The sequence below is a fragment of the Mucor mucedo genome (assembly GCF_025094135.1).
Source record: "Mucor mucedo strain NRRL 3635 chromosome Unknown EV154scaffold_11, whole genome shotgun sequence".
NCBI classification, from domain to species: domain Eukaryota; kingdom Fungi; phylum Mucoromycota; class Mucoromycetes; order Mucorales; family Mucoraceae; genus Mucor; species Mucor mucedo.
This window is the reverse complement of record NW_026252295.1, coordinates 195998-220828: the sequence shown is the minus strand read 5'-3', so window position 1 is coordinate 220828 and position 24831 is coordinate 195998. Positions and strand designations below refer to the sequence as shown.

Sequence of the window (24831 nt, the reverse complement as noted above, 5' to 3'; positions counted from 1 at the left end):
TTTTAGTAAAAAGAAGAAAAAAAGAAAGAGAGAGAGAGAGAGAGAGAGAGAGAGAGAGAGGAGAGGGGGAGGTATTTTTTTTATTTATAAGGCCCGTCTATTTTAAATGTCCGATGGGGTTTGTTTCCTTCCCCGTTGCTGTTGCTGCTTCTAAATGTGATGTATGCATGATGCGAGGCTTAAACCATTTTTTTAATAAGGCACCCGCGAGACTAGTGGAATTTTTAGAGTTTGCAGAAAGAATGGAGCTAAAAGAAGATTGTGACTGACAAGGCCTCAAGAACAAGTAACTCGAACCATCCTGTCCTCCTTTCTTCTTTAAACTCTGCTGATGTTTACCCACCATGTGGTTTCTAAGGCAGATCAAGGCCCGTTCAATTCCAATGATATGAGAAGCATGTAATTTAGCATCTTGCGCTTCCTGTCGTATCAATCGATACTTTTCCCCTTTCAACTCTGTCCAATCGTCATATTCTTTTGTCACCATTTCACATACGCGATGAATGGTTTGGTGTTCCTTGGCTGTCACCCATACATTACTCTTTTCCAACACCGTCAGTTTTTCTTTGACTTTACTCACTTCTACCTTGACTTGGGCTAAATGGGTCTTGACCTTGAATAAACTATTTTCATGCTGTCGTACTCGTTTTTGATGCTCCTGTAATTTATCCAGTCTCTCCGATCGCATCTTTCGCAGTTGGAGATAATGTCCATGTAACACTGATGTATCCATTACAAGAAGAAGGAATAATAATGATAAAAAAAAAAGAACCCGTATTCATGGTTATATATATTTAATAGCTTATTTGTTTACTATGTATAAATTTCCGCCTTTTGTTTTTACAGCACTTGAACCCAACTACTATATATTTAAAAAAAAAAAAAAATTATCCAAAAAAAGCCAAAAAAAAAAAAAAAAAAAAAAGAAAAGTATTAAAAAAACAAAGGGTATATAAAATATAGAATATAAAAAAAAAAGAGAATGAAAAAAAAAAAAAAGGACTTATTGTAGTGCCATGGGTAAGAAAACAGACCTATCAAATGGTTCGGCAACTTCTTCTTCCTCTTCCTCTTCCTCAGTTTCAGGTACCCACAAATTAAATCGATGCGAGGTCGAATTACGATAGGTGGATTGTGCTTTATCCGATTTACGCCATCCCACTTCTTTTTCAACATGCGTTGTCGTCGTTACGGTAGGTGCTGTCCAACTCTTAATCGTACCACCATTGGGTGCCGTACTCAGTCCACTACCTGTATGCGTCGTCGTCGTATATTTATGCTTCATCAGTTGAGATGAAAAAGGTGCGGGACTACGGCATCGTCGACTTTCGGGTCGTGATAGTTCGGGATCTACCACAATGGAAGGCTGATGATAATGTAAACTAACCGTCGTCACACTGGATGCTGCTGGTGTTGGTGCGGGAGCGGGTGTCACTGCTGCTGCTGCTGCTGCTGTTGGTGCTACTACAGGTGGTTTTGCGGTATACCGGGGTGGAGCCCACTTCACCAATTGACTACCATAATGGGGTATACGCTCCATAAACGGTGTTGTTGGATTATGAAGTAAATGATCATGATGATGATGAAGGTGTCGATGGGTATGTCCCATAAATTCATCCGAGTAACGTTTGGGTGCGACGGTGGCTGTTACTGTAGAAGAAGACGGTCCGTTATTATGTACACCATGATGATGATGTCCATGTCCAACGACCACCGAATGATCCACCACAGGTGTACTAGGTCTAGCCGCATTATTATACTTGTTCCATAAATGACTTGAATTAGGACGATCCGTGACAGGATGAATCTTTTGATGTGAGCTATAAATCGGCCTTGATTGTTGGGCATGCCATCCTGTTTCGGTGGTCGTCTCGGGTGCGTCCTTGATGGCAGAACAGAGACGTCCATAACGTGATACGGGTCGATCCGTGTTCCAGTCGGGACAGACTTGATAAGGTGATTGAGGTGTCGTAAGTAGGTCCAAAGGTGTAATGGGCGGCTTACAGTTAGGTGTGGTACTGACCGAATGAGCATATTTATCAGGTGGGGTAATGGGTTCCATAAAGGTAGGAAGGTGAACAGGCTCATCTACTTCAGAAAAGAAGGCATGTCCCAGTGCATGATCTGCAGACCATCTTTGGCTTGGGTTAAAGAATAAAAAGTGTCGAATCAGATCCAACATGGACTCGGTTGCATTAGGTACCACCGACTCTAACGGTTTTGGCTCCAGCTATGTGTAACATACGAGTTAAAAAAATAAAAAAATTAAAATAAGTGTGTCATTTGTGTGTGTGTACCTGAGGGAACTTGAAGCCAATCTTATAGGCTAAACGTACACCTTCTTTCCATTCACCACCACCGTCTTCAAGAGAAAGTGTAGAGGCAGTAGTGACGGTGGGAACCTCCTTGACTTTCTTTCTAGCAAAACCGGGACTGGCCCGTTTTTCTCCTTGCCGGGACAACTTTTGCTTTTGACCCACATCAATTCCAAGTTTATTCCCGGGACTTCCCAGGATTTCACAAATACGATAAATCTGATCAATTTCAGATTCACCCGGAAATAAAGGCTCTAATGTAATCAATTCGGCAAAAATGGCTCCAATTGCCCATAAATCCACAGGTGCTGAATATTCCGTAGATCGAAGCAAGACCTCGGGCGCTCGGTACCTACACATAAAAAAAAGTCAATCCTCCATACCTTATATAATAATAATGGGAGAGACCACCACCATTATAATAAACGTACCATCGTGTGCTCACATATTCTGTGTAAGGTGGTCGACTTTTTAACTCTCGAGCTAATCCAAAGTCTGCTAACTTGATAATGGGTCGTCCCGTTTTATAATCCAATAATAAATTCTCAGGTTTCATGTCTCGATGAAATACTTGATGATGATGAATATGAGATACAGCTGATAATATCTGATGCCTATTTGTTATTTTTAAAAAGGGAGGTGGTATAAGGGGGTCCATTTGGTGTGTATATATAAAGAAAAAAAAAAAAGGAGAATATATATTATATACGCTTACAGTATGTTTCTTAATTCACAGTGGTTAAAGGGAAGTGAATGATGTCGACGCTCTCTCATTAACTGGTAGAGGTTGCCACCATCCATATATTCCATAATAAAAGATAAATCGCAATTGGGCGAGAGAAAACTATCGTAGAGTTGAACAATGTTTAAATGAGATGGAAGTAATACAAGCAACTTGGGTTCAAATTGCCCTTGGCATTCTTCAATGCAGCTATATTTCTTCTTCATGACTTTGACTGCAACCTACATTTAACTATTGTTAAACACAAGTTTATTTTATATATAAAAAGTCGCCTTACAAGCTTGTGGCTAATCTTGTTCTTTGCTTTATGTACTGTTCCAAAAGAACCATCTCCAATTTGTTCAATAAAGTCATATGCATCATGTGGTGAGCCCAAGTGTGTCATTATAGTAGTATGTAATAAACAAAACAAAAAAAACAAAAAAAACAAAAAAAAAAGGTGTGGGGGTGAGGGATCCCAATGGGTTTAAATCAGGCAATAATTTAAAATGGCTCTGTCTGCCTCTCTCTTTTTAAATCTCAGTAAAATGTGGGGTGATGAAAAAAGGTTATTTGCATAATTATCAAAATGCTTTTTTATATTTTTTCATCATTATCCATGCCATAGAATATGTTGTTTTAGCTTATTTTATAATGCATGCAATTTACAAGTTATAAAGTATCCTACAGCTAAGTAATTCACATTCAATCATCCTAATTAATGCCCCCCTCGTCAAAAAAAGTCATTTGGTGCGGAAAAGATCGTGACAAGTGCAACTTCTTGTGATAATTATTTATGATGACTACTAAAAGGGATTATCAGTACACTTATAAAATACGTACCTGAATTCAGGAAAAATGTGTCATCAACTTATAAAAAATGACACACGTCAGCATAGATCCCTCTGCTTCTTCTTTTGTGTGTGTCTGTATGAAACTATCACGCGCAAAAAAAATAAAATAAAGAGAGCCCGATCCAAAAAAGAGTGGATCCAACAAAAGAGTAGTTCTCATTAATCATATCTCGTATTTGATTAATAAAATGAATTGTCTAAAATAATTCAAAAAAAGATGGTGTGGTATATCTCTGCTTTGTTTCTTTTCTATTTCATGCACACGTGGGTCCTTCTATTTACACAATACATGAGTGGCCTCATTCATTTTGTGGTTTTATCCCGTTGCAACATTGTCTGTTAATAAGTGATCTGTCTACTATAACTTTATATTTAACTGTCTACTAAAGTAATCTTTTTTCTCTCTCTTACAAACTACAGAATATCTATTCAATCTAATGATGCATGTGTTCACTTAGACACATCACATACACCACATGCTTTAACTAGCCTGATATGTTCAATTAGAAAAATGTAACATCCTTGACGTTCGGGGATTCAAATATAAGGTGTGCACATAGGGTCACCTTAAACCCTACCCCCAAAACAAGCCACAGATGTGCAAGGGGTAAGAAAAAAAGAAAAAAAAAAGTGTGAGCCCAGCTCTTATCTTTCTTTTTTAATACATTATAACATGTCCAAGAAGACACAAGCAGCTGAAGTTATTGTGAAGCTTTTAGTTGGAGCTGGTAAAGCTTCACCTAGTCCCCCCGTTGGACCTGCTTTAGGTGCTCGTGGTGTAAAGTCGATGGATTTTTGTAAACAGTTTAATGACAAGACAAAGCATATTATGGTCGATACACCTTTACCCACCGTCATTACCATCAAACCCGATCGTACCTTCACATTTGTCGTCAAGTCACCACCTACCACTTACTTTCTCAAGAAGGCTGCTGGTATTCAAAAGGGCGCTCAAACTCCCGGTACAGAAGTCGTCGGCAACATTAGTTTAAAACACGTGTATGAAATTGCAAAGATTAAGCAAGGCGATGAAAACTTGAAGCATCTCTCATTGGAAAGTATCTCTAGTAGTATCATTGGTGTTGCAAAGAGTGTTGGCATTCAAGTCATTCATTAAGGAACATGGAAAGACTCTTTTCCTTCTCTCCAAGCAATCCATATACGTACGCTCCTCCAACCTACACAACTACATCAACACAAATCACCCCCACTCGCCCTGTATCATAATAGAAAGATTTAAAAACAAATTATATAAAAAAAAAAAAAAAAAAATAATACACACAATGTATATATATATATTTATATTGGGACAGCGCATTTATGGGTGGGAAAATATATACTGTTTTTTGAATATGAGTTTGCGTTGAGATAAAAATTAATTTGCGCTGACATTAAAAGAATATTTACGTCAAGGTAAAAATAGTTTTGCGTTGCTTAGTAATAAATTTTGCGCCAAGAGATTAGAAAAAAAAATATAAAATAACCTAAAATATCGCAAAGGTTTCGACTCCTTTTTTCTTTTATTTAGTTTAAATATTAGAAAAAACATGCAAAGCGTTAGTGAATTTATCACTAATAGTGAAATTATTTCAGATAACGATATGGACACTTCATCTGACGATCATATGGAAGATGACGAGCAGGAAGAAATGGAAATTGAGCATTTCAGTTTGAGCGAAGAATGGATGGAGAAAATAAGACGAATTGGGAATGATTCTCTATCATATGTACGTGAATATATGGAAGTAGATTCAATAGAGGAAGAGAATGAAGATTTTTTTGAAGATGCTTTTCTCTTCGCAGAGTCAATGCCATTGAGAAAAAGACATACAGCTTTGAATGTTAAAACAAGAGGTTCTTACAGAAAATATACTCCTAAACAAGTTGAAAAACTCTTCGACTTAATAATCGAAGAAGGATTCACGACAAAAGCTGCAGCTTTAGCCACTGGGATTAATGTACGCACTGCCCAGAATTACGTTAAAACTTATAACAATGATCCTGAGAGACGACTTCCAGGATCTTATTCTAAACCTCGTGGAAGACCTCGTAATAAGTTGACTGAGGAGCATTCTAAATTTCTAGTTGACTATATCGAAAAGAATACCACTGCTATATTAGATGAGTTAAAGTTAAAACTTTGTGAGAAATTTGAGGGTTTGAAAATCTCTATTTCTGCCATCCACAAACATTTAGTACATAAGCATAACATTACGTTAAAGAAACTTGAAAAAATACCAGCAGCAAGAAATTCTGACAGAGTAATAGCATTACGAAAAGCGATTGTTGAACAATATAAGAGTGATGCAGATATGGATTTTTCTAAGAATTGTGTTTTTATCGATGAAGCAGGTTTCAATTTGCATACGCAAAGAAACCACGGCCGTTCATTAAAAGGCACACCTGCAAAGGGCACTGTACCAACTGGAAAAGGTGTGACATTTACAATTTTAGGTGCAATTTCTCAAGCAGGTATCATAAATATTGGAGTTAAAAAACCAGAATCAGCTTCTTCTAAAAAAAGAAGGGCAGATGGTAAGGAAGTAAAAATCAATGGCAAAGTTGGGACAAGAAGTGAGCACTTTTTGGCTTATCTAAACAACGTAATGGATACACTAGATAAAAATAATATAAAGGGGCAGTATATTGTTATGGATAATGCACCTATTCATAAGCCAAAAGTAATCAAAGCATTGATCGAAGAACGAGGACATAAGTGCATATATTTGCCACCATATTCTCCTTTCTTGAATCCAATCGAGGAATTTTGGTCAAAAGTAAAAGCTGGTGTTAGAAGAACACCATTGACGACAGATGATCGTCTCACAGATCGTATATGTGAATCGGCTGGAAAAGTAACAAAAAAAGATTGTGAAGGATGGATTAAGCATTCAATGTCATTTTTCCAGAAGTGTTTGAATGAGGAAAGAAATCTTTAAAATAGTCAGTAGGAGTGCAGCTTTCAACAGACGCACTCTGAATGCTCACTGAGATTTTAACATCATGAAACAAGTACAGCGACTCCGCCCCCAAAGTTCGTTTTCCAATTTTATAAATTCGCTTTTTTCGCAGCCCAAAGTTCGCTTTTTGATTGGTCAAGGTTCGTTTTTGTAAATCATAATGTGTGGACTGTGTTTTAAACTATATTTTATTAATACCAACTGAGGAAATGTTAGATAATGAACTAGCAATGAAGTAAAGATAATAGAATATCTAATAATTGAACTAACCAAAATGTATGTTGGTAAAAATGGGATAAAATAATAATAGCTTCTTGTCTTGAGTTAAGTTGAAAAGTAAAATAATAAGAAAAAAGAGAATAATGATGGGCAAAATAAAAGGGGATAAGTAACGATTTATATATATTTCTGGCATGGCAAGTGGTACAAGAAAGTACATGAGAGAAGACAACAAACAAGACAAAATGCCAAAAAAGAAGTCACCACAAATCAATCATCCAAACTCGCTGGCGTCGCCTAAAAGCATCTCCTTATATACCCGAATAAAAAAAGAATGACGTCAGAGTTTTCCTTTGGCTTTTACATGCGGAATGACCTTACTTGGTAGAGATACAAAAGACCGAACAGTGTTGAAACCGCGGCTATAGAAACATTTCTAAGTTTCCTTGTAATTTGCATCGTCTTGAGCTAGCTGTAATACAAATTTCGCGTTAGTATGAACATAAACAGATGTGATAGAGAAAAAAGTTATATCACTTACCAATTAATCAGATAACACCCACTGGACACTGGGGGAACAGCTCCAATAGGCTATACATCATGAAGTAATGCTTTAAAATGATAAAATAAATTGTAAGACTGACTTTTTGCATAGAAAATATATAAAAATTATCATACCTGTGGCAGTGTAAGACACTGTTTGTAACGGAAACCAAATTCTAGACTGCCTTCTTCCTCCGATAGATAAATCTTGTATTGGTACCAACCCCGGCATCAGTAAAAACCTTTTGCCTCCATTAAAAAAAACCTTTCATGAGGAAAAAATTGGGCAGTACAAAAGGAAAAGATAACCAAAGGTCAGCACGATCAGCTTAAAAGTAAACAACCACATTTTTGATATTTGAATAGATCCTTTGTCTACAAAATTAAATAAAATAGATTAAGTATCATTTATACTTGCTTATTTTTACGATACTTCCGTCTTTTTTTTTCCTTTCTTTTGGTGAACAAAGGAATAAAGAAAGAAAAAGTCGAAAAAGCCCTTTTATAACTTGAAAAATAATAATACTGTTGTCATTTTCTTTATCTTCTTTACGAAACTTTTTCCTTATATAGTCTATTCTGATCAAATGTCAGGTATGCAACTTGTTATGACAATTCTACCATCACTCCTTCCCCTTTAAACTCTTTTCAACAAAAGTCGAAAAAACCCCTTTATAACTTGAAAAATAATAATACTGTTGTCAGTTTCTTTATCTTCTTTACGAAACTTTTTCTATTCTGGTCAAATGTCAGGTATGCAACTTGTTATGACAATTCTACCATCACTCCTTCCCCTTTAAACTCTTTTCAACAAAAGTCGAAAAAACCCCTTTATAACTTGAAAAATAATAATACTGTTGTCAGTTTCTTTATCTTCTTTACGAAACTTTTTCCTTATATAGTCTATTCTGATCAAATGTCAGGTATGCAACTTGTTATGACAATTCTACCATCACTCCTTCCCCTTTAAACTCTTTTCAACAAAAGTCGAAAAAACCCCTTTATAACTTGAAAAATAATAATACTGTTGTCAGTTTCTTTATCTTCTTTACGAAACTTTTTCCTTATATAGTCTATTCTGATCAAATGTCAGGTATGCAACTTCATAAAATACACAATCTACTTTTATTGACTTTAATCTAAATCATATTCTCGATTGAATTATTCTTGAAGGCTCCCGATTTAAAAAGCAAAAACGTACTGATACCATGTCTACTGACACTTTGGATCCTCCTCCGCCTCCTCCACCTGGTGGTGAGACTGTCCCTACAAACGGGAATCCTCAACATGGTTATTTTAATAGAAAATGTAAAATTTCTACATTATTGAGGAATAACTTTAGAAGTTACAAGGTATATATTGAGCTTGGGATTAATAGAAATTGTGTGGTTCTTATTTAATTAATCATATATGTGTAGCAACTCTTTCGTGAAATTGCTGAAAAGCATTCTCGAATCCGTAAGGACTCCTTTGATTTTGCGTTATTTTTGTGCTTGAATTATCTCACAAATGAGCAATTACGTATGCAAGAATCTACCATGAACAGCTCTGTAAGATTGAGAGAAATATCAACTGCTATGATTGTGTACAACTTACATCTGGGTAATCTTTCTAATGGACTTCGCGATCTTCTTGCCGTTTTTCCTACTGAAAATACTCAACAAATGGATGAAATTGCAAGACAAATCTTTATGAGAGAGGCTGCGTCACTTCAAAATCAAACTCTTCAGCTGGACAACATAAATGCCATTATTAATGAAGTACTGGAAATTGATACCACCATTGACACAGCGAATACAAATCTTTTACAGATTATACTCATATTAAAGCAAGAATTAAATCGTATTGATGACGCTGTTGTACGCACCAGTACAACTGTAGGCACATTTGAGGGTGTCTACGAAATGTATCTCCCAAATCTGACGCAAAGATTAAATCTTTTGCTTCCACAATTTGAACATGTTGCAAGACTTACCATCGATACAATAGTCGAACACAGAAATACAAGTCAATCGTTACACTCTTTGGAACGAAGATCAAATGAAGCGTTAACATTTGAACCCAACAACCAAGAGCTTTTACAGTCACGTACATTGCTTGAGCGCACAATAGGAGCGACGAATCAAATACACGAAGCCTACATCGCAGAAAATGCTGCAGTTATTCAAGAAGATAATGTCCAGGCTTGGCTAATAATGGATATGATGTCGCGTATGATTCAAACCTGTGCGGATATTACTAGATCATTTGATCGTCAATTCAAAAACGTACGCGAGCTTCTCAACAGAAGTCTTCAATTACTAACTTTCAGCACAAATGCTCCTCAGATTACATCGGAAACTTTTTGGTCTCATTTGTTCATAAGAGTTTGTCGAGATCCTCAAAACTTAAGCGCAAGGGTGGTAAGTACAACTCTTTGTAAAAATTGATAAGACTACATAGTTCAAGAAAATTCAAATTTTTTTTCATAGAACTACGAACAGTGCATTCTAGATAACGTCGAAAGATTTAACCAAATCCAACAGAGACAAGATGATGCAAATGAGAATCTGGACGAGCTTCCAGAACTAGATAATGTTCAATATGGCCTTTCAAGAACATTTACAGCAACTACTGTCCTAAGTAAGTATGTGTACCTAAACTTTGGAAAGCTAAGACTCATTACTTTCGAAAATGTAGATGTTGGGATGCATTTGCTGAATTTTAAATTATGGATAATTCGTGTTTTTGCGGCCTTTCTAAATCATCATCAAGCTCGCGTTAACCAAAGAGTTGCAGTGAAGACGATAGGTAAGTAGTTTCTAATATTTATATAAAAAGTTTTGTGTATTCTTGTTAGTTTTTAATGAACCTATACGTTATAGCTAAAATAGCCGCTACGGGAGTTGTCCAGCATCGGTCTTTTGAAAATGTGAACATTACTACTATCATACCTGGATTTGAAGAACTGTACAATGCAATTTTGATAATTTACGAGGATGAATTCGCAGGGCAAAATTACGACGATATTAATGATTACAAAAAAGTCATACAGACGCCTTATTCATATTTAAGATTTAGCTTCCGTCTCTTGCAGAAGTGTCTCAGTGATGAGAACTGGATGCCCAAAACGTGGAGTCTTCTTCCTGCCGCGTCCGATTCTATCGTGCATACACGCTACACCGGCCCCCAGGTTATGTACGGACTATTTGAAGTCGCATTTGATAAAAATCAACAAAATGAAGACGAAGATGGAACAAATTATTTTATACCTCCTGCGTTGATTTTCAACGATCATCTTATTTTCAAGCATCAATTTATTGAATATTATCGTGATTTTCATTTCCGTGAAGGACTGTGGGAAAATATGTTCGATTTAAGTAAAGTTCAAAGACAAAGAGTCTTGGGGCATAGTGATTCTACTACACTTGAGGTGGACAATCCTGCCCAAACGAGGTTTGCTTTCAGTATAAATACGGATGGACATATGGTTTCCGTGCTTTTCGAAAAAATCAAAACAGACTGGGTTCCAACGGACAAACAAAGTGTCAATTTCCAAAAAAGAAACATGAACCTCGCAGGAAAAGACAAAGGCCTGTACCCGTTATCCAAAAATCCCACAGGTATCACAATGGAAGATCGCATCATTGGAATTGATCCAGGTATATCTGCAATGTAAAATGTCTATCCCGATATGGTAATATTTTAACGAATTCATATACGTGATTATTTTTATAGGTGTTCGTGATATCATATGTGCGGTTGATTGCGAAGAAGAGCTTTTACAAAATAAGCAGCTCATTAAACAACATTCATTCAAAATAACCAACCCATCTTACAAGTAAGTATAGAGCATGAAATAAAGCATATGATTCATCCAGTGATGTTTTATTTTAATGACGACAGGGACCGCTCCGGCATGGAATGGCAAAGAAGATACGAACTTCGAAGCCGCGCAACCACAAACATTCAAGATAGTTATACAAGGCTTCAAACAAGAGATGTGTGCACCGTTGGAGGATTTGAAACGTATTTTAATTCTCGGTCTCTTGAAAACCAAAGGTAAAACAAATACAGTCATAAATCGATACCTTGATCACTGATTGTGTGACTGCAAAAATAGAATTCATGAATTCATGAAGTCGTACAGGCATCGAGAAATAAAGGGGTATATGTTTTCAAACCGTCAAATGGCTAACGATCATGCTGCTTCAGTGGTTTTGGGGTACACAAACGTGAATGAACCATACAAGCTTTCCATGGATTCTAGTTCTCGCTCTAGAAAGAAGAAGAGAAGAATATTTAAAGGAACAAATGAACAACATTTGCGGGACCGAAATAACCCATACGATCAGCACCGAACCGTTGTAGCGTATGGTGACGCTTCCCTAAGTGGGACCTTTAAGAATCATACCCCTATACCAGTAAAGGTGTGTATAATGATGTCTATTTTGATATAATTGGGGGAGAGGAGGGGTCTGTATACTCATTAAATATTTATACTTTCATAGAAAATTCAAAGAGCAATCGCGCAAAGAGCTCTTGTTATACCAGTTGATGAGTACAATACATCCCAGAAATGCTGTCACTGTCTTCAACAAACAAGAAATATAAATTATTCTGAAATTTCGTACATGCAACAACCAAGACTTGAATGCAAACATAGGTACCTGTAACATCATGCAAGGCAATAATATATAATAACTAAACATGCGTGATGCTCTCACGTTATTTAGAAAAATCAATTACAAGTACCGTGATGAAAGAAGAAAGCATCTCAAATGTGTTGACGATGAAGACAACATTTTATGGAACACCACGGATTGTTATGAACGAGAAGAAAGTAGGAAATCTTGCGCTTATTGCATGGTGACTGATACTGAAAATTTGTTTATATTTATTATAGGAGCCTTCCAAAATGTTTACCCTCTGAAATTGTGTCAAAATTGCCAACGAGAAGGGTCGCCCTGTGTAAGTCTTTTTGTTCAAATTTTTATCCGCAACGACATTCGATTAATACGTTTCCTACAGATATGGAACAGAGACATAAATGCTTCCTGCAATATCAGAACGGTATTGACGAGATACATAAGATCAGATTTTGATTTAAATTCCAGGCAGCCACAGTTGACAAGAACAAGACAAGATGACCAATAAATTATAATTACGTAGGCACTATTCCTTGTACATACACATATACTTATATACTCGAATCAAATATATTTCTGAATAAATACGTACTATATAGCATTTATTATCCAATAATAATGCAACCGTTGTATCGACATAAGGTATAGCATCTGGTGACGGTAGAAGAAGATCATTAGTATGTATAAATCTGACATGTGCTCCAATAAGAAAATCCTGTTTACAATACGTATAAATACTTTTATCCATCTATAATATGTACATATCAATGAACTACATATGGATTATATTAATAAAAAAAAGACAACATTTCAACATGTTTGTGGTATTTAGCCATATTTACCGTAGTCGAATTAGGTTACACGGTCATAATCCACAATAAGTCCTCATTATTTAGGGACTAAGGCTCAACCAAAAGACCTAAAAATTAGATGGCGTTTGTTCTAACGCGAGAATAAATGTAGTCATCAGCTTCAAAAATCGGTTTAGAAGCTCCATGGTTGCTTTCCCCATCAAAAATCTGTAGCCTGTTCCCCTCTTGTTTTTTTATTTTTGAAGTGTCTTATTTTTATGGATATATAAAGAGATATTCTATATTGAAAAAAAAAGGAACCCGATATCTTAAGCCAAAGTAAATACTCTTGAAATGTAGTAAAGAACACTGTGTGGCATCGAAACTGCGAGAACTGATTCTGCTGGTAGAAGTGGTTATGTTATTTATTCTTTCTCAACTTCTTGTGTAAATTATGATGTTGTGGTGGACGATCTACAAATGATCACTTGCAGCTGCCCTGACTTCCGCCTTAACAATATCGCATGCAAACACATGTATTTGTTGAAGTGTGATATGTCTTGGTTGTCTGTATTTGAAGGTAAAGATAAATATTATTGAATTCTTTACGGCTTCATTTCTTTACCAACCTTAAATTAAATAGTTTCTTTCAATCTCACTTTCTCAACCATTCCCCAAAGCTCGCCTGATAGCTCAGCTCTTCTTACTCCAACTGAACAAGCTCCTCTCACCGCTCCAAGCAATTCTTCAATAGATTTTGACACTCTACTTTCTAACATTCATAAAATTAAACGCCAGCAATATACTTTGACCGAAACTGAGCTCGAAGAATTAACGGCTTCAATCACTGGTTTCTCTCTCGTATAAATTCTGCAAACATTCCTTCCAATTCTAATTTTACTATACAAAGATAACAAAAAAAAAAGTTAATAATAAACGCTCTGTCTAAAAATCAAAAGTAAAGCAGTCCTATACTTTTAAAAACCGCTCAAAAATTCGGGTATATAAGTAAATCGCGCCTAAAGTGTTACGTCATAAATTTAAAAAGTCACAAGTTTCCACCAAAAAAAAAACCCAGGGTGTTTCGGTTTCGTTCAGGTTTCGCTCAGGTTTCGCTCAGGTTTCGGTTTCGCTCAGGTTTCGGTTTCGTTCAGGTTTCGCTCAGGTTTCGGTTTCGTTCAGGTTTCGCTCAGGTTTCGCTCAGGTTTCGGTTTCGCTCAGGTTTCGGTTTCGTTCAGGTTTCGCTCAGGTTTCGGTTTCGTTCAGGTTTCGCTCAGGTTTCGCTCAGGTTTCGGTTTCGTTCAGGTTTCGCTCAGGTTTCGCTCAGGTTTCGCTCAGGTTTCGCTCAGGTTTCGCTCAGGTTTCGGTTTCGCTCAGGTTTCGGTTTCGTTCAGGTTTCGCTCAGGTTTCGCTCAGGTTTCGCTCAGGTTTCGCTCAGGTTTCGCTCAGGTTTCGGTTTCGCTCAGGTTCGGTTTCGTTCAGGTTTCGCTCAGGTTTCGCTCAGGTTTCGGTTTCGCTCAGGTTTCGGTTTCGTTCAGGTTTCGCTCAGGTTTCGCTCAGGTTTCGGTTTCGCTCAGGTTTCGGTTTCGCTCAGGTTTCGCTCAGGTTTCGCTCAGGTTTCGCTCAGGTTTCGCTCAGGTTTCGGTTTCGCTCAGGTTTCGGTTTCGTTCAGGTTTCGCTCAGGTTTCGCTCAGGTTTCGGTTTCGCTCAGGTTTCGGTTTCGTTCAGGTTTCGCTCAGGTTTCGCTCAGGTTTCGGTTTCGCTCAGGTTTCGGTTTCGTTCAGGTTTCGCTCAGGTTTCGCTCAGGTTTCGGTTTCGCTCAGGTTCGGTTTCGTTCAGGTTTCGCTCAGGTTTCGGTTTCGTTCAGGTTTCGCTCAGGTTTCGCTCAGGTTTCGCTCAGGTTTCGCTCAGGTTTCGGTTTCGCTCAGGTTTCGGTTTCGTTCAGGTTTCGTTCAGGTTTCGCTCAGTTTCGCTCAGGTTTCGCTCAGGTTTCGCTCAGGTTTCGGTTTCGCTCAGGTTTCGGTTTCGTTCAGGTTTCGCTCAGGTTTCGCTCAGGTTTCGCTCAGTTTCGGTTTCGCTCAGGTTTCGGTTTCGTTCAGGTTTCGCTCAGGTTTCGCTCAGGTTTCGGTTTCGCTCAGGTTTCGGTTTCGTTCAGGTTTCGCTCAGGTTTCGCTCAGGTTTCGGTTTCGCTCAGGTTTCGGTTTCGTTCAGGTTTCGCTCAGGTTTCGGTTTCGTTCAGGTTTCGCTCAGGTTTCGCTCAGGTTTCGGTTTCGCTCAGGTTTCGGTTTCGTTCAGGTTTCGCTCAGGTTTCGCTCAGGTTTCGGTTTCGCTCAGGTTCGGTTTCGCTCAGGTTTCGCTCAGGTTTCGCTCAGGTTTCGCTCAGGTTTCGCTCAGGTTTCGGTTTCGCTCAGGTTTCGGTTTCGTTCAGGTTTCGCTCAGGTTTCGCTCAGGTTTCGGTTTTCCTCAGGTTCGGTTTCGTTCGGTTTCGCTAGGTTTTCGTTTCGTCAGTTTTCGCTCAGTTTCGCTCGGTTTCGGTTTCGCTCAGGTTTCGGTTTCGTTCAGGTTTCGCTCAGGTTTCGCCAGGTTTCGGTTTTCGCTCAGGTTTCGGTTTCGCTCAGGTTTCGCTCAGGTTTCGCTCAGGTTTCGCTCAGGTTTCGCTCAGGTTTCGGTTTCGCTCAGGTTTCGGTTTCGTTCAGGTTTCGCTCAGTTCGCTCAGGTTTCGGTTTCGCTCAGGTTTCGGTTTCGTTCATGTTTCGCTCAGGTTTCGCTCAGGTTTCGTTTCGCTCAGGTTTCGGTTTCGTTCAGGTTTCGCTCAGGTTCGCTCAGGTTTCGGTTTCGCTCAGGTTTCGGTTTCGTTCAGGTTTCGCTCAGGTTTCGGTTTCGTTCAGGTTTCGCTCAGGTTTCGCTCAGGTTTCGCTCAGGTTTCGCTCAGGTTTCGGTTTCGCTCAGGTTCGGTTCGTTCAGGTTTCGTTCAGGTTTCGCTCAGGTTTCGCTCGGTTTCGCTCAGGTTCGCTCAGGTTCGGTTTCGCTCAGGTTTCGGGTTTCGTTCAGGTTTCGCTCAGGTTTCGCTCAGGTTTCGCTCAGGTTCGGTTTCGCTCAGGTTTCGGTTTCGTTCAGGTTTCGCTCAGGTTTCGCTCAGGTTTCGGTTTCGCTCAGGTTTCGGTTTCGTTCAGGTTTCGCTCAGGTTTCGGTTTCAGGGTCCTCAGGTTTCGCTCAGTTTCGCTCAGGTTTCGGTTTCGTTCAGGTTTCGCTCAGGTTTCGCTCAGGTTTCGCTCAGGTTTCGGTTTCGCTCAGGTTTCGGTTCGTTCAGGTTTCGCTCAGGTTTCGCTCAGTTTCGCTCAGGTTCGCTCAGGTTTCGGTTTCGCTCAGGTTTCGGTTTCGTTCAGGTTTCGCTCAGGTTTCGGTTTCGTTCAGGTTTCGGTTCGTCAGGTTTCGCTCAGGTTTCGCTCAGGTTTCGCTCAGGTTTCGGTTTCGCTCAGTTTCGTTTCGCCAGGTTTCGCTCATTTCGGTTTCGTCCGGTTTCGTCAGGTTTCGCTCAGTTTCGCTCAGGTTTCGCTCAGTTTCGGTTTGCTCAGGTGGTTCGTCAGGTTTCGCTCAGGTTTCGGTTTCGTTCAGTTTCGCTCAGGTTTCGGGTTTCGCTCAGGTTTCGTAGTTTCGGTTTCGTCAGGTTTCTGGTTTCGTTCAGGTTTCGCTCAGTTTTCGGTTCGCTCAGGTTTCGCTCAGGTTCGGTTCGCTCAGGTTTCGGTTTCGTTCAGGTTTCGCTCAGGTTTCGCTCAGTTTCGTCTCAGGTTTCGGTTTCGCTCAGGTTTCGGTTTCGTTCAGGTTTCGCTCAGGTTTCGTCAGGTTTCGGTTTCGCTCAGTTCGGTTTCGTTAAGGTTCGATCAGGTTTCGCCTCAGGTTTCGCTCAGGTTTCGCTAGGTTTCGGTTCGCCTCAGGTTTTTCGGTTGCGTTCAGTTTCGCTCAGGTTTCGGTTTCGTTCAGGTTTCGCTCAGGTTTCGGTTTCGTTCAGGTTTCGCTCAGGTTTCGGTTTCGTTCAGGTTTCGCTCGCTCAGGTTTCGTTCAAATTTGCTGGACTTTTTGGCTTATTAGACGGAGTATAAAATACGTAGTTGTAAGCCTTAGAGAATGAATGAGAAAAAAATACAAAAATGACCAAAAATAACCATATATGGCAAGCCATAGTCTGCCATATGAAAAATAAAAACCTTTTCATTTCGCTTTTAATCTTAGTAATTTTAATAAAATGTCAAAAGAAAAACGAAATAAAGTACATAAAGGAAAAAAAAAAGACAAGGGAAAGTCTCGGATGGTGACAACAGACACAACTGAAATGACTAATGATGGGGTTGAGTCAACCCAATCTAACAAGATCTTTCTTCGATTAAAGACCACCGCTTTCAATAAAACTTATGAGGCATCTGGAAGCTCTACTAATGTCAATGAACATCAAGTTAAAGATCTTGACAATGCTGTTATAAACAGCCAAGATCAAACAAGTAATCTGCAGGGCAAAATTTTTTTAAGATTGCCGCTGCCACAGCCCAAGGACGTTTTCGAAAGAATTGCTCAAATTAATAGAGCCAAACGCCGCCGAAATTTTAGTGAATCATCAGATGAAGAAAATACACCTAAGAGTGCGACAGATAATGCTATGGTTGAAGCGAGCTCTACCTCCAAATTTAGAATGGACTCTTACAATAACAAAAAAAAAAGAACTCAAAAAAAGAGACAACAGCAGGCATCTAGTGATACATATAAGGAATATCAGCAGCAGTTCCGTCAAAATGCAATTAATAAAAAGCACATGCAAAAATATCAGCGTAAGTACAAACGTAAGCATCGCACCAGAGTGGAGGATGTAGAAGAGTCTGATGAGCAACCCGACCCACAAATGGAGGATCAGTCTGAACCTATTATCGAAGAAGTAATTGTCGATCAAGAAAGGGTAGAAAGAGAAGATAACGAAGAATTTGACGTTGGTAACAATGAAGACGAAAGCGATGGCAGTCAAAATGATAGTGAAGATGAGATCCACGAAGTAATACATTTCATTCACCATTCTGAAATTTTGACTAATTCTCTTAAAATCAATTAGGAAACACCTTGGGAAAAAAGTAGAAAAAAGTATGAAAAAGCTATCAAAGAAGGACCGACTACTGTTTGTATTTGTTGTGGTGGGTTATTTTTTCTCAAAAATGTATCCTTGCTAAACAAAGATACGATGCTTGAGAAATGGAAAACAGATGGCTATGTTGTGGATGCAGTGTATTGGCCACTTGATAATGGTGTGTACAGCAATCATACCAACATTACAATCACAAAAACTGGAACTGGCAAACATTATTTTTGCGCAAATTGCAAAACTTCGATCAAAAATAATAAGATACCAACAATTGCATTGAGTAATGGTTTAAACTTTCCTGCGAAAGTACCTTGTGTTTTGGAATTAACCAGATTAGAGGAGAGACTTGTGGCCCCAAGGCATGTCTTTCAGTCTATTTGGACTCACAAAGGTGAACATGGACAGTTCAAGAGTAAGGGAGGAATTGTAAATGTACCTGTAAACGTAGATACTACTGTCAGTTGTTTACCTCGTAATTACGATGCATCCGGTGTAGTTCACTTGAGTCTTGCTAGAAAACTTATTTTTAAAAAAGATTATATCAGAGGAAATGTCAGCCCACATAAAGTATGGAATGCTGCAAGGTATTTGCAAACTACTCCATTGTATACCGAATACGAAGTTCAATTAGCAGACCAAACCGAATGGGATTCAACGAATTTAGTTGTCGAAGAAAATGAAGATAATGATGAGGGAGATGAGCCAAATGAAAATACCGGGGAAAATAATGATATTGAGGATGAGCCTTTGAATCCTGGAGCAACAGACTCTATTTTATCAAGTGACAACGACTTTAATATTAGACTTGCACCTGGTGAAGGCAGAGTCCCATTATCAATTTTAAAAGATAAGGATAGTGATTTTTTGTCTTTTCCTAAAATTTTTTTTGGTACCAAGATAGAGGGGTTAAATTCCATTTCTTATTCATCCGTGACAAAATCTATGGCCAGAAGATTCGATAGAAGAGCAGTAGAAAGAGCAGATTATCTGTTGTTTATGGACCGCAAGACCCAATTATTGAAAATGAGTTCTAACATTAACACAATTTTAAGAAAGCGAAAGAACACTGATAATGGTAACATGCCTTTTACAGCTAAGGATGTTGGTAACACGGATAATGTAAACCGGCTTTTGAGCAAAGACCAAGCATTCAAGACGTTATCTGGTGTGCGTTCTTCCTCCGAATATTGGAAAAACCAAAAAAAGAATTCAATGGCTATGATTCGACAATATGGTGTGCCAACTGTATTTGTAACTGTTTCTGCAGCCGAAAGTAAATGGAACGAACTACTTTGCGTGCTAAAAAAAATTATTGACGACGACGTAATGACTGAGGAACAAGCAGATACATTGTCTTTTGCCGAGAAAGCAAGATTATTACAAAGTGATCCTGTTACTGCTGCTAGATACTTTGATCATAGATTTCGTGAGTTGAAGAAGACTTGGGCTGAAAAAGATGGTCCTTTTTTTGGGCATGAAATTTCAGAGTACTTTTTCAGGGTTGAATTCCAACATAGAGGTATGAACTTTGTCTCTGTGAAAATTAAGAACTTAATTTATATATGTAACAATAGGATCTCCTCATGTACACATGCTATTGTGGTTGAAAGATGCACCGGTATTAGAGGACAAAATATGTGAGAACGAAACTGAAGCAGACGACATAAAAGCAAACATTTGCAGCTTTGTTGACAAAATTATCACTTGCAGTAAAAAATGGGATGGTAGTCCACATCATGATGCAGCTTCAAAAAGCAATGCGGAAACTTGGAAAGACTTACTACGAACAAGACAGACGCATCGGCATACAAGCACATGTAGAAGAAAACGAGGCGGCGACAAAGTTGTATGTAGATTCAATATCCCTTTTCCACCTATCAGCTGCACAACAATTATGGAACCGTTGGATTTAACGAAATATTCAGCTGAAAATATAAAAGATTTTAAGGAATTGAACAAACGAATCATGGATTATCTCGATACCAATTATAAAGAGCTGTCTGATTCCAATACATCATTCGAAGAATTCCTGGATCTTGTTGATGCTCGATCTTATAACGATTATGTTCTTGCATTGAGAGTAAATCTCAAAATGAACAAGCTTTATATTAAAAGGGAGCCAAATGCTATCATGATAAATAATTACAGCCCAAAAATAATCAGTTTGTTTCGATCAAATATGGATATTCAATTTATTCTGGATCCTTACGCTTGCTGTGCATACGTTATGGATTATATCAACAAATCTGATAGAGGCATGAGCAAAGCAATGGAAGAAATATATGTTAATCATAAAAATAATCCTGATACTAATTCCACTGATATGCTGCGATCTTTGGCTGCACAGTACTATAACTCCAGTGAAATATCTGCACAAGAAGCCGCTTATAATCTTCTTGGTATTAGAATGGTGGAATCGAGTACAGTGACAATTTTTGTTCCTACTTCAAGACCAACAAATCGAACGCACATTCTTAAAAGTCAAGAGGAACTAGCTAAATTGAACCCTGATTCAACTAACTGTTTTGTGCCTGGTTTAATTGATCATTATACGAATAGACCTGATTGCCTAGAAGACATTAATTTGGCTCAGTTTGCTGCCTATTATGAAATTAGTCGAAAATCACCAAAGAAGAAACGCAACACCAGTCAAGAAGAAAATGATGGTGATGATAATAATGATAGTAACTTTTCTGATATCAACTTACCTGATGGATCTGGTGATGACGGCCCTTCGCTCGATACATTACTTGGCGGTCCTGCAGGAAAAGTCTTTGCCCTTAAAAATGATTCTGGATTTTAACTCGTAGAGCCAAGTCAAAAGTTATCCGTTACTACAAATTCAACCTTGAAAAAGAGCCTTCCGAATTTTTTAGAACCTTGATCATGTTGTATAAACCTTGGAGAGACGAAGAAAAAGAATTGTTAGACATAATACATGAAGATGTATTCAATGCTAACATAAATTTGATTATGGAACGGAAAAAAGAATTTTGTGCTATTGACGATGCTACGTTGGACATGTACATGGAACAATTGAATCAAGAGACGGCCGATAATATTAATGGTGGTTCTGAAGATGAAGAAAATACTGAAGTACCAGGCGACATCATTAATGATTTTGGTCGATATACTTTGGACATTGATGACTCAAGTGAGGGTAACTATCATCGAAGCAACGATCTTGCTGATGATCTTTTAAACAATAACTCGAGAGACAACAGCCAAAAAACGTACTTGGAAAAATTGAAGTTACCTGACCGGTTATCTAAGGCTGAATTTTACGAGCTGGTATCCAAGTTGAACACAAAACAACGCGAATATCTCACCCACATCATAAATCATATAAGATACAATCGTGATAGAGTGACAATCCGCATGTTTAGTAGTGACAACGAGTCTGTACGTACCTTTGAACCGTTTCGTCATTTTGTTACTGGTGGTGCCGGTGTAGGAAAAAGCATGCTAATTAAAGCATTGTACGAAAGTATAAATGTGGAATTCGACGGTGAAAGGGATACAGAAATAAACACACCAATTGTTTTGCTTACAGCACCCACCGGTAAAGCTGCTTTCAATATCAATGGTCAAACCCTACATGGCGCATTTCAGCTTCCAGTAAACCAGTATGGTAGTGGTGGTGTCAATAATCTTTCTGCAGACGTCAGCCACTCTATGGCAGTTGCATTAAAAGATTTAAAGGTATTAATTATTGATGAAATTAGCATGGTCGGAAATATCATGTTTTCTTGGATTGATAAAAGACTTCGAGACATTTTTGATGGATCCCTCCCATTTGGTGGAAAATCTGTTATTGTTCTTGGTGACTTTTTCCAGCTCCCGCCGGTTATGTCCTCGCCTCTCTTTTCGACAAATTTACCTAAAGACCCTTATCTGGCAGCATTTGGTAGTAACTTATGGAAGGATTTCAAAATTCACAAGCTGACCCAGATTATGAGGCAAAGGGACGACTTGCGCTTTGCAATTGCATTGAACAACATGGCTATTGGTGAGATGACTCCAAATGACATACAGTTGTTCCAAAGCCGAGTTCTCCGTATGACAGAAGAAGAAAAAATCTCACTGAACAATGGTCAACCAATTTTCCCCCACCTCAATGTCGTACGGAATTTTGATCAAAGCAATGTTGAAAGACCGATATGCCTGTTTCATACCAATGCTGAAGTAAGTCTCATGAACAACGCTATTTTGGATAAAATGGACACAGAGGGTGGTGTATCTGTTGGTTTTGATCGTATCATTGGTAATAAACCAAAAAAATTTGATGTGGACCGTATTCTTGCCTCGGTGTCTGACGATTCCACTCATCGTTTGAAAACTCTGGGATTGCTAAAAAAATTAATCCTTAAAATCGGAGCAAGATACATGATTGTAGTCAATATCGACACTTCCGATGGATTGGTAAATGGCAGCACTGGGTATTTGGTGAAAATTGATTTTGGGACCTTGAAAAATAATCCGGCAAGTGAAAAAAAACCGTTACGCATTTGGCTGAAATTCAGTGATGACAAAAGTGGCGCTATCCTGCGCAAAAGCCAGGTGGTATTAAGACAAGTAAATGGCATTTTGGACGATACATGGACTATGATTGAACCTTCTTCTCTCATAATTACATCTGACCATACAACCAAGCTACAAGTCAACAGAAAGCAATTTCCTTTGGTACCGGCAGAAGCCTTGACGACCCACAAGTCTCAAGGTGGAACTTATAAAGATGTTGTAGTTTATGATACTGCAAAACATAGAATGAAGAGGTCACTCATTTATGTCGCATGCTCACGGGCAACTACCGCTGCAGGACTTACACTTATTTGCAAAAACAATAAGTTTATCCCACCCAAAGCACTTTCATCAGAAAAAAATAGCGATCTTTACAAAGAAATCCAACGACAGCCTTCCATCACTCTTTCTCCCACATTCACTGTCTTAACCACAAAATCTCATTTTCAAGTTATATCACACAATGTCCAGAGTCTAAATGCTCACTTGAATCAAATCATCAACGATCCGGTATATTTGTCCTCTGATATTATACTGTTAAACGAAACATGGACTTTATCAACTGATAACTTTCAAATTCCTGGTTTTCAACTTAAGTCATCTTTAAACTGTTCAGGTAATACACGTAAACCCATCGGTAGTTGCTGTTATGTCTCGGATTCTCTAGTAGGTGATTTCAGCTCTTCCTCTCGTCTCTTTACCAACAATTACAACACCTCCACCATCAGCGTGTCAATTGTTATAGTAAATCTCACTTTATACTGTAGCATATATGCCTCGCCAGATTCTAACCAAAGTCCAGACATGTTTTTAGAAGCATTGTCATTTATTACTGAGCATGATTATATTTACATTGTCATTGCTGGCGACTTCAATCTGAACTTCTACTAAGATTCGCCTAAATCAACAACAGTTACATCTTTCTTGAACCAACTCGGCATCAAAAGCTCTCTTCCAGAATCTGTAAGATCAACAACAAAACAACACACATTTATAGACAATATATTTACAAACCAAGAAATAATTGATTCTGGAAGATATATATCTTTCACTAGTCATCATGAGCCATTATGGTTATTAACATAAATAAGGAAAATAAAATTATGAAATTATGAATTTATACCACTGATGGGTCCTCCGGGAACCACGTATTTTTACCGTAGCGTAGCGGAGGTCAAAAAATATGTGGTCGGAGGACGAGTCTAATAAGCCTTTAAAAAAATGGGATCAGCGATCCGAAGGGGAGCCCCATTTTTTTTTTTTTTTTTTTTTTTTGCTTCATTGATTTTGTGAATCATGGATTGCAGAGGTAAGTAGGCTATCACTTCAAAAAATTGCTTATTTACACCATTTTTTAGTTTTAAATATTATTCAAAATTTGGATTTTATCAATCTTATTACCCAATCAGTTTTGAATGAAGATGACCGCAATCTCGTACTTACATCAGCGGAATTATTAGCTGATGATTTTCATTTGATTCTTTATTTATCTGAATCGCACGCAATTCTTTTGGGAATTCAGCCAAATGTTACAAGAATGTCGTTGAAACAAGCAATTGGGAAATCCTTGAGAGTGTTTGAGCAATATAAAATTCAACCCTCTGTATTTATTCTTTGTACCAATACTATTTTTCCGTCACTACAGCCATTATTATCTTCCACTTCACAGAATTCTCATTGGCAGATAACAAAGTGTACTATGTGGGCAGAAAAGTTTGTAATTATCTCCAATGATGCTACTTTTCTCCAAGATGCCGAAGCTTGCAAGCACCTTGATCCTCTTGTGGTACTTGCAATATATTTTTCTGGTGATGAAAATCAAATAGAGAAGTTGCTAAATGTTGGCAACACCACTATGCAATTTATGCATAGCATTCAATAAAGTGATATCTATTTTAATAATTCTTAAATGCTTGTTTTCATTGTCCATACCGAACCACATGTGAAATGTTTTTGTAATCAGCGATTTAATTCTCACCGAATATCATAGTTCACGAAAGAAAAAAAAGAGCACAGCAGCAAACCATGTTCAAAATAATAGGCAGAAAGTAATTAAAATCTGCGGTTGACATTTTTTTTCAATCAAATATAAGATAATCCTTTATTTACTACATGTTGTATTCATACCAGTATTATCATAGTAGCTTACTATATAAT

The 24831-nt window shown here is 38.1% G+C and overlaps 8 protein-coding genes across 8 annotated transcripts; 6 read left to right on the top strand and 2 right to left on the bottom strand.

Annotated features, from left to right (window-relative positions):
* Positions 1-23: 23 nt before the first annotated feature.
* EV154DRAFT_495728 (uncharacterized protein) lies at positions 24-886 on the bottom strand. Its single transcript, XM_051600069.1, has one exon. It carries the CDS (start codon positions 731-733, stop codon positions 98-100), a length of 636 nt encoding a protein of 211 aa, XP_051461772.1. The 5' UTR covers positions 734-886; the 3' UTR covers positions 24-97.
* Positions 887-1001: 115 nt separating this feature from the next.
* Positions 1002-3509, bottom strand: EV154DRAFT_436729 (kinase-like domain-containing protein; the record flags this gene model as incomplete). Its single annotated transcript, XM_051596830.1, has 8 exons — positions 3335-3509; positions 3031-3278; positions 2747-2929; positions 2298-2667; positions 1777-2230; positions 1488-1650; positions 1252-1382; positions 1002-1137 (listed from the first exon to the last, which is right to left on the bottom strand). The coding sequence occupies exons 1-8, from the start codon at positions 3440-3442 to the stop codon at positions 1004-1006; spliced, it is 1791 nt and encodes a 596-aa protein (XP_051461771.1). The 5' UTR covers positions 3443-3509.
* A 1030-nt stretch (positions 3510-4539) lies between these two features.
* EV154DRAFT_495716 (50S ribosomal protein L11) lies at positions 4540-5219 on the top strand. The gene has a single exon (XM_051600068.1). The coding sequence runs from the start codon at positions 4564-4566 to the stop codon at positions 5005-5007; it is 444 nt and encodes a 147-aa protein (XP_051461770.1). The 5' UTR covers positions 4540-4563; the 3' UTR covers positions 5008-5219.
* A 4492-nt stretch (positions 5220-9711) lies between these two features.
* On the top strand, positions 9712-10535 carry EV154DRAFT_20994 (uncharacterized protein). The gene is made up of 3 exons (XM_051594376.1): positions 9712-9879; positions 9940-10014; positions 10084-10535. Exons 1-3 carry the CDS (start codon positions 9808-9810, stop codon positions 10408-10410), a joined length of 474 nt encoding a protein of 157 aa, XP_051461769.1. The 5' UTR covers positions 9712-9807; the 3' UTR covers positions 10411-10535.
* A 402-nt stretch (positions 10536-10937) lies between these two features.
* EV154DRAFT_393458 (uncharacterized protein) lies at positions 10938-11099 on the top strand (the record flags this gene model as incomplete). Its single annotated transcript, XM_051595142.1, has 1 exon — positions 10938-11099. A coding segment is annotated over one exon (162 nt), but the record flags the coding sequence as incomplete, so codon positions are not given.
* A 616-nt stretch (positions 11100-11715) lies between these two features.
* Positions 11716-13222, top strand: EV154DRAFT_495698 (uncharacterized protein; the record flags this gene model as incomplete). Its single annotated transcript, XM_051600067.1, has 4 exons — positions 11716-12021; positions 12103-12257; positions 12328-13012; positions 13083-13222. Coding segments are annotated over 3 exons (882 nt in total), but the record flags the coding sequence as incomplete, so codon positions are not given.
* An 887-nt stretch (positions 13223-14109) lies between these two features.
* EV154DRAFT_548329 (uncharacterized protein) lies at positions 14110-16949 on the top strand (the record flags this gene model as incomplete). The annotated part of the gene is made up of 1 exon (XM_051604800.1): positions 14110-16949. A coding segment is annotated over one exon (2574 nt), but the record flags the coding sequence as incomplete, so codon positions are not given.
* A 6976-nt stretch (positions 16950-23925) lies between these two features.
* EV154DRAFT_495687 (uncharacterized protein) lies at positions 23926-24584 on the top strand. Its single transcript, XM_051600066.1, has 2 exons — positions 23926-23983; positions 24033-24584. The coding sequence occupies exons 1-2, from the start codon at positions 23971-23973 to the stop codon at positions 24554-24556; spliced, it is 537 nt and encodes a 178-aa protein (XP_051461765.1). The 5' UTR covers positions 23926-23970; the 3' UTR covers positions 24557-24584.
* The last annotated feature ends 247 nt before the right edge of the window (positions 24585-24831 follow it).

What these genes read in the sequence shown, in the direction of transcription:
- EV154DRAFT_495728 (XM_051600069.1), bottom strand. Translation starts at nt 733, where the DNA reads ATGGATACATCAGTGTTACATGGACATTATCTCCAACTGCGAAAGATG.
- EV154DRAFT_495716 (XM_051600068.1), top strand. Translation starts at nt 4,564, where the DNA reads ATGTCCAAGAAGACACAAGCAGCTGAAGTTATTGTGAAGCTTTTAGTT.
- EV154DRAFT_20994 (XM_051594376.1), top strand. Translation starts at nt 9,808, where the DNA reads ATGGATATGATGTCGCGTATGATTCAAACCTGTGCGGATATTACTAGA. An exon ending in TTGATCGTCAATTCAAAAAC is followed by an intron (nt 9,880 to 9,939) that starts GTACGCGAGCTT and finishes AATGCTCCTCAG; the next exon opens with ATTACATCGGAAACTTTTTG. An exon ending in AAAACTTAAGCGCAAGGGTG is followed by an intron (nt 10,015 to 10,083) that starts GTAAGTACAACT and finishes TTTTTTTCATAG; the next exon opens with AACTACGAACAGTGCATTCT.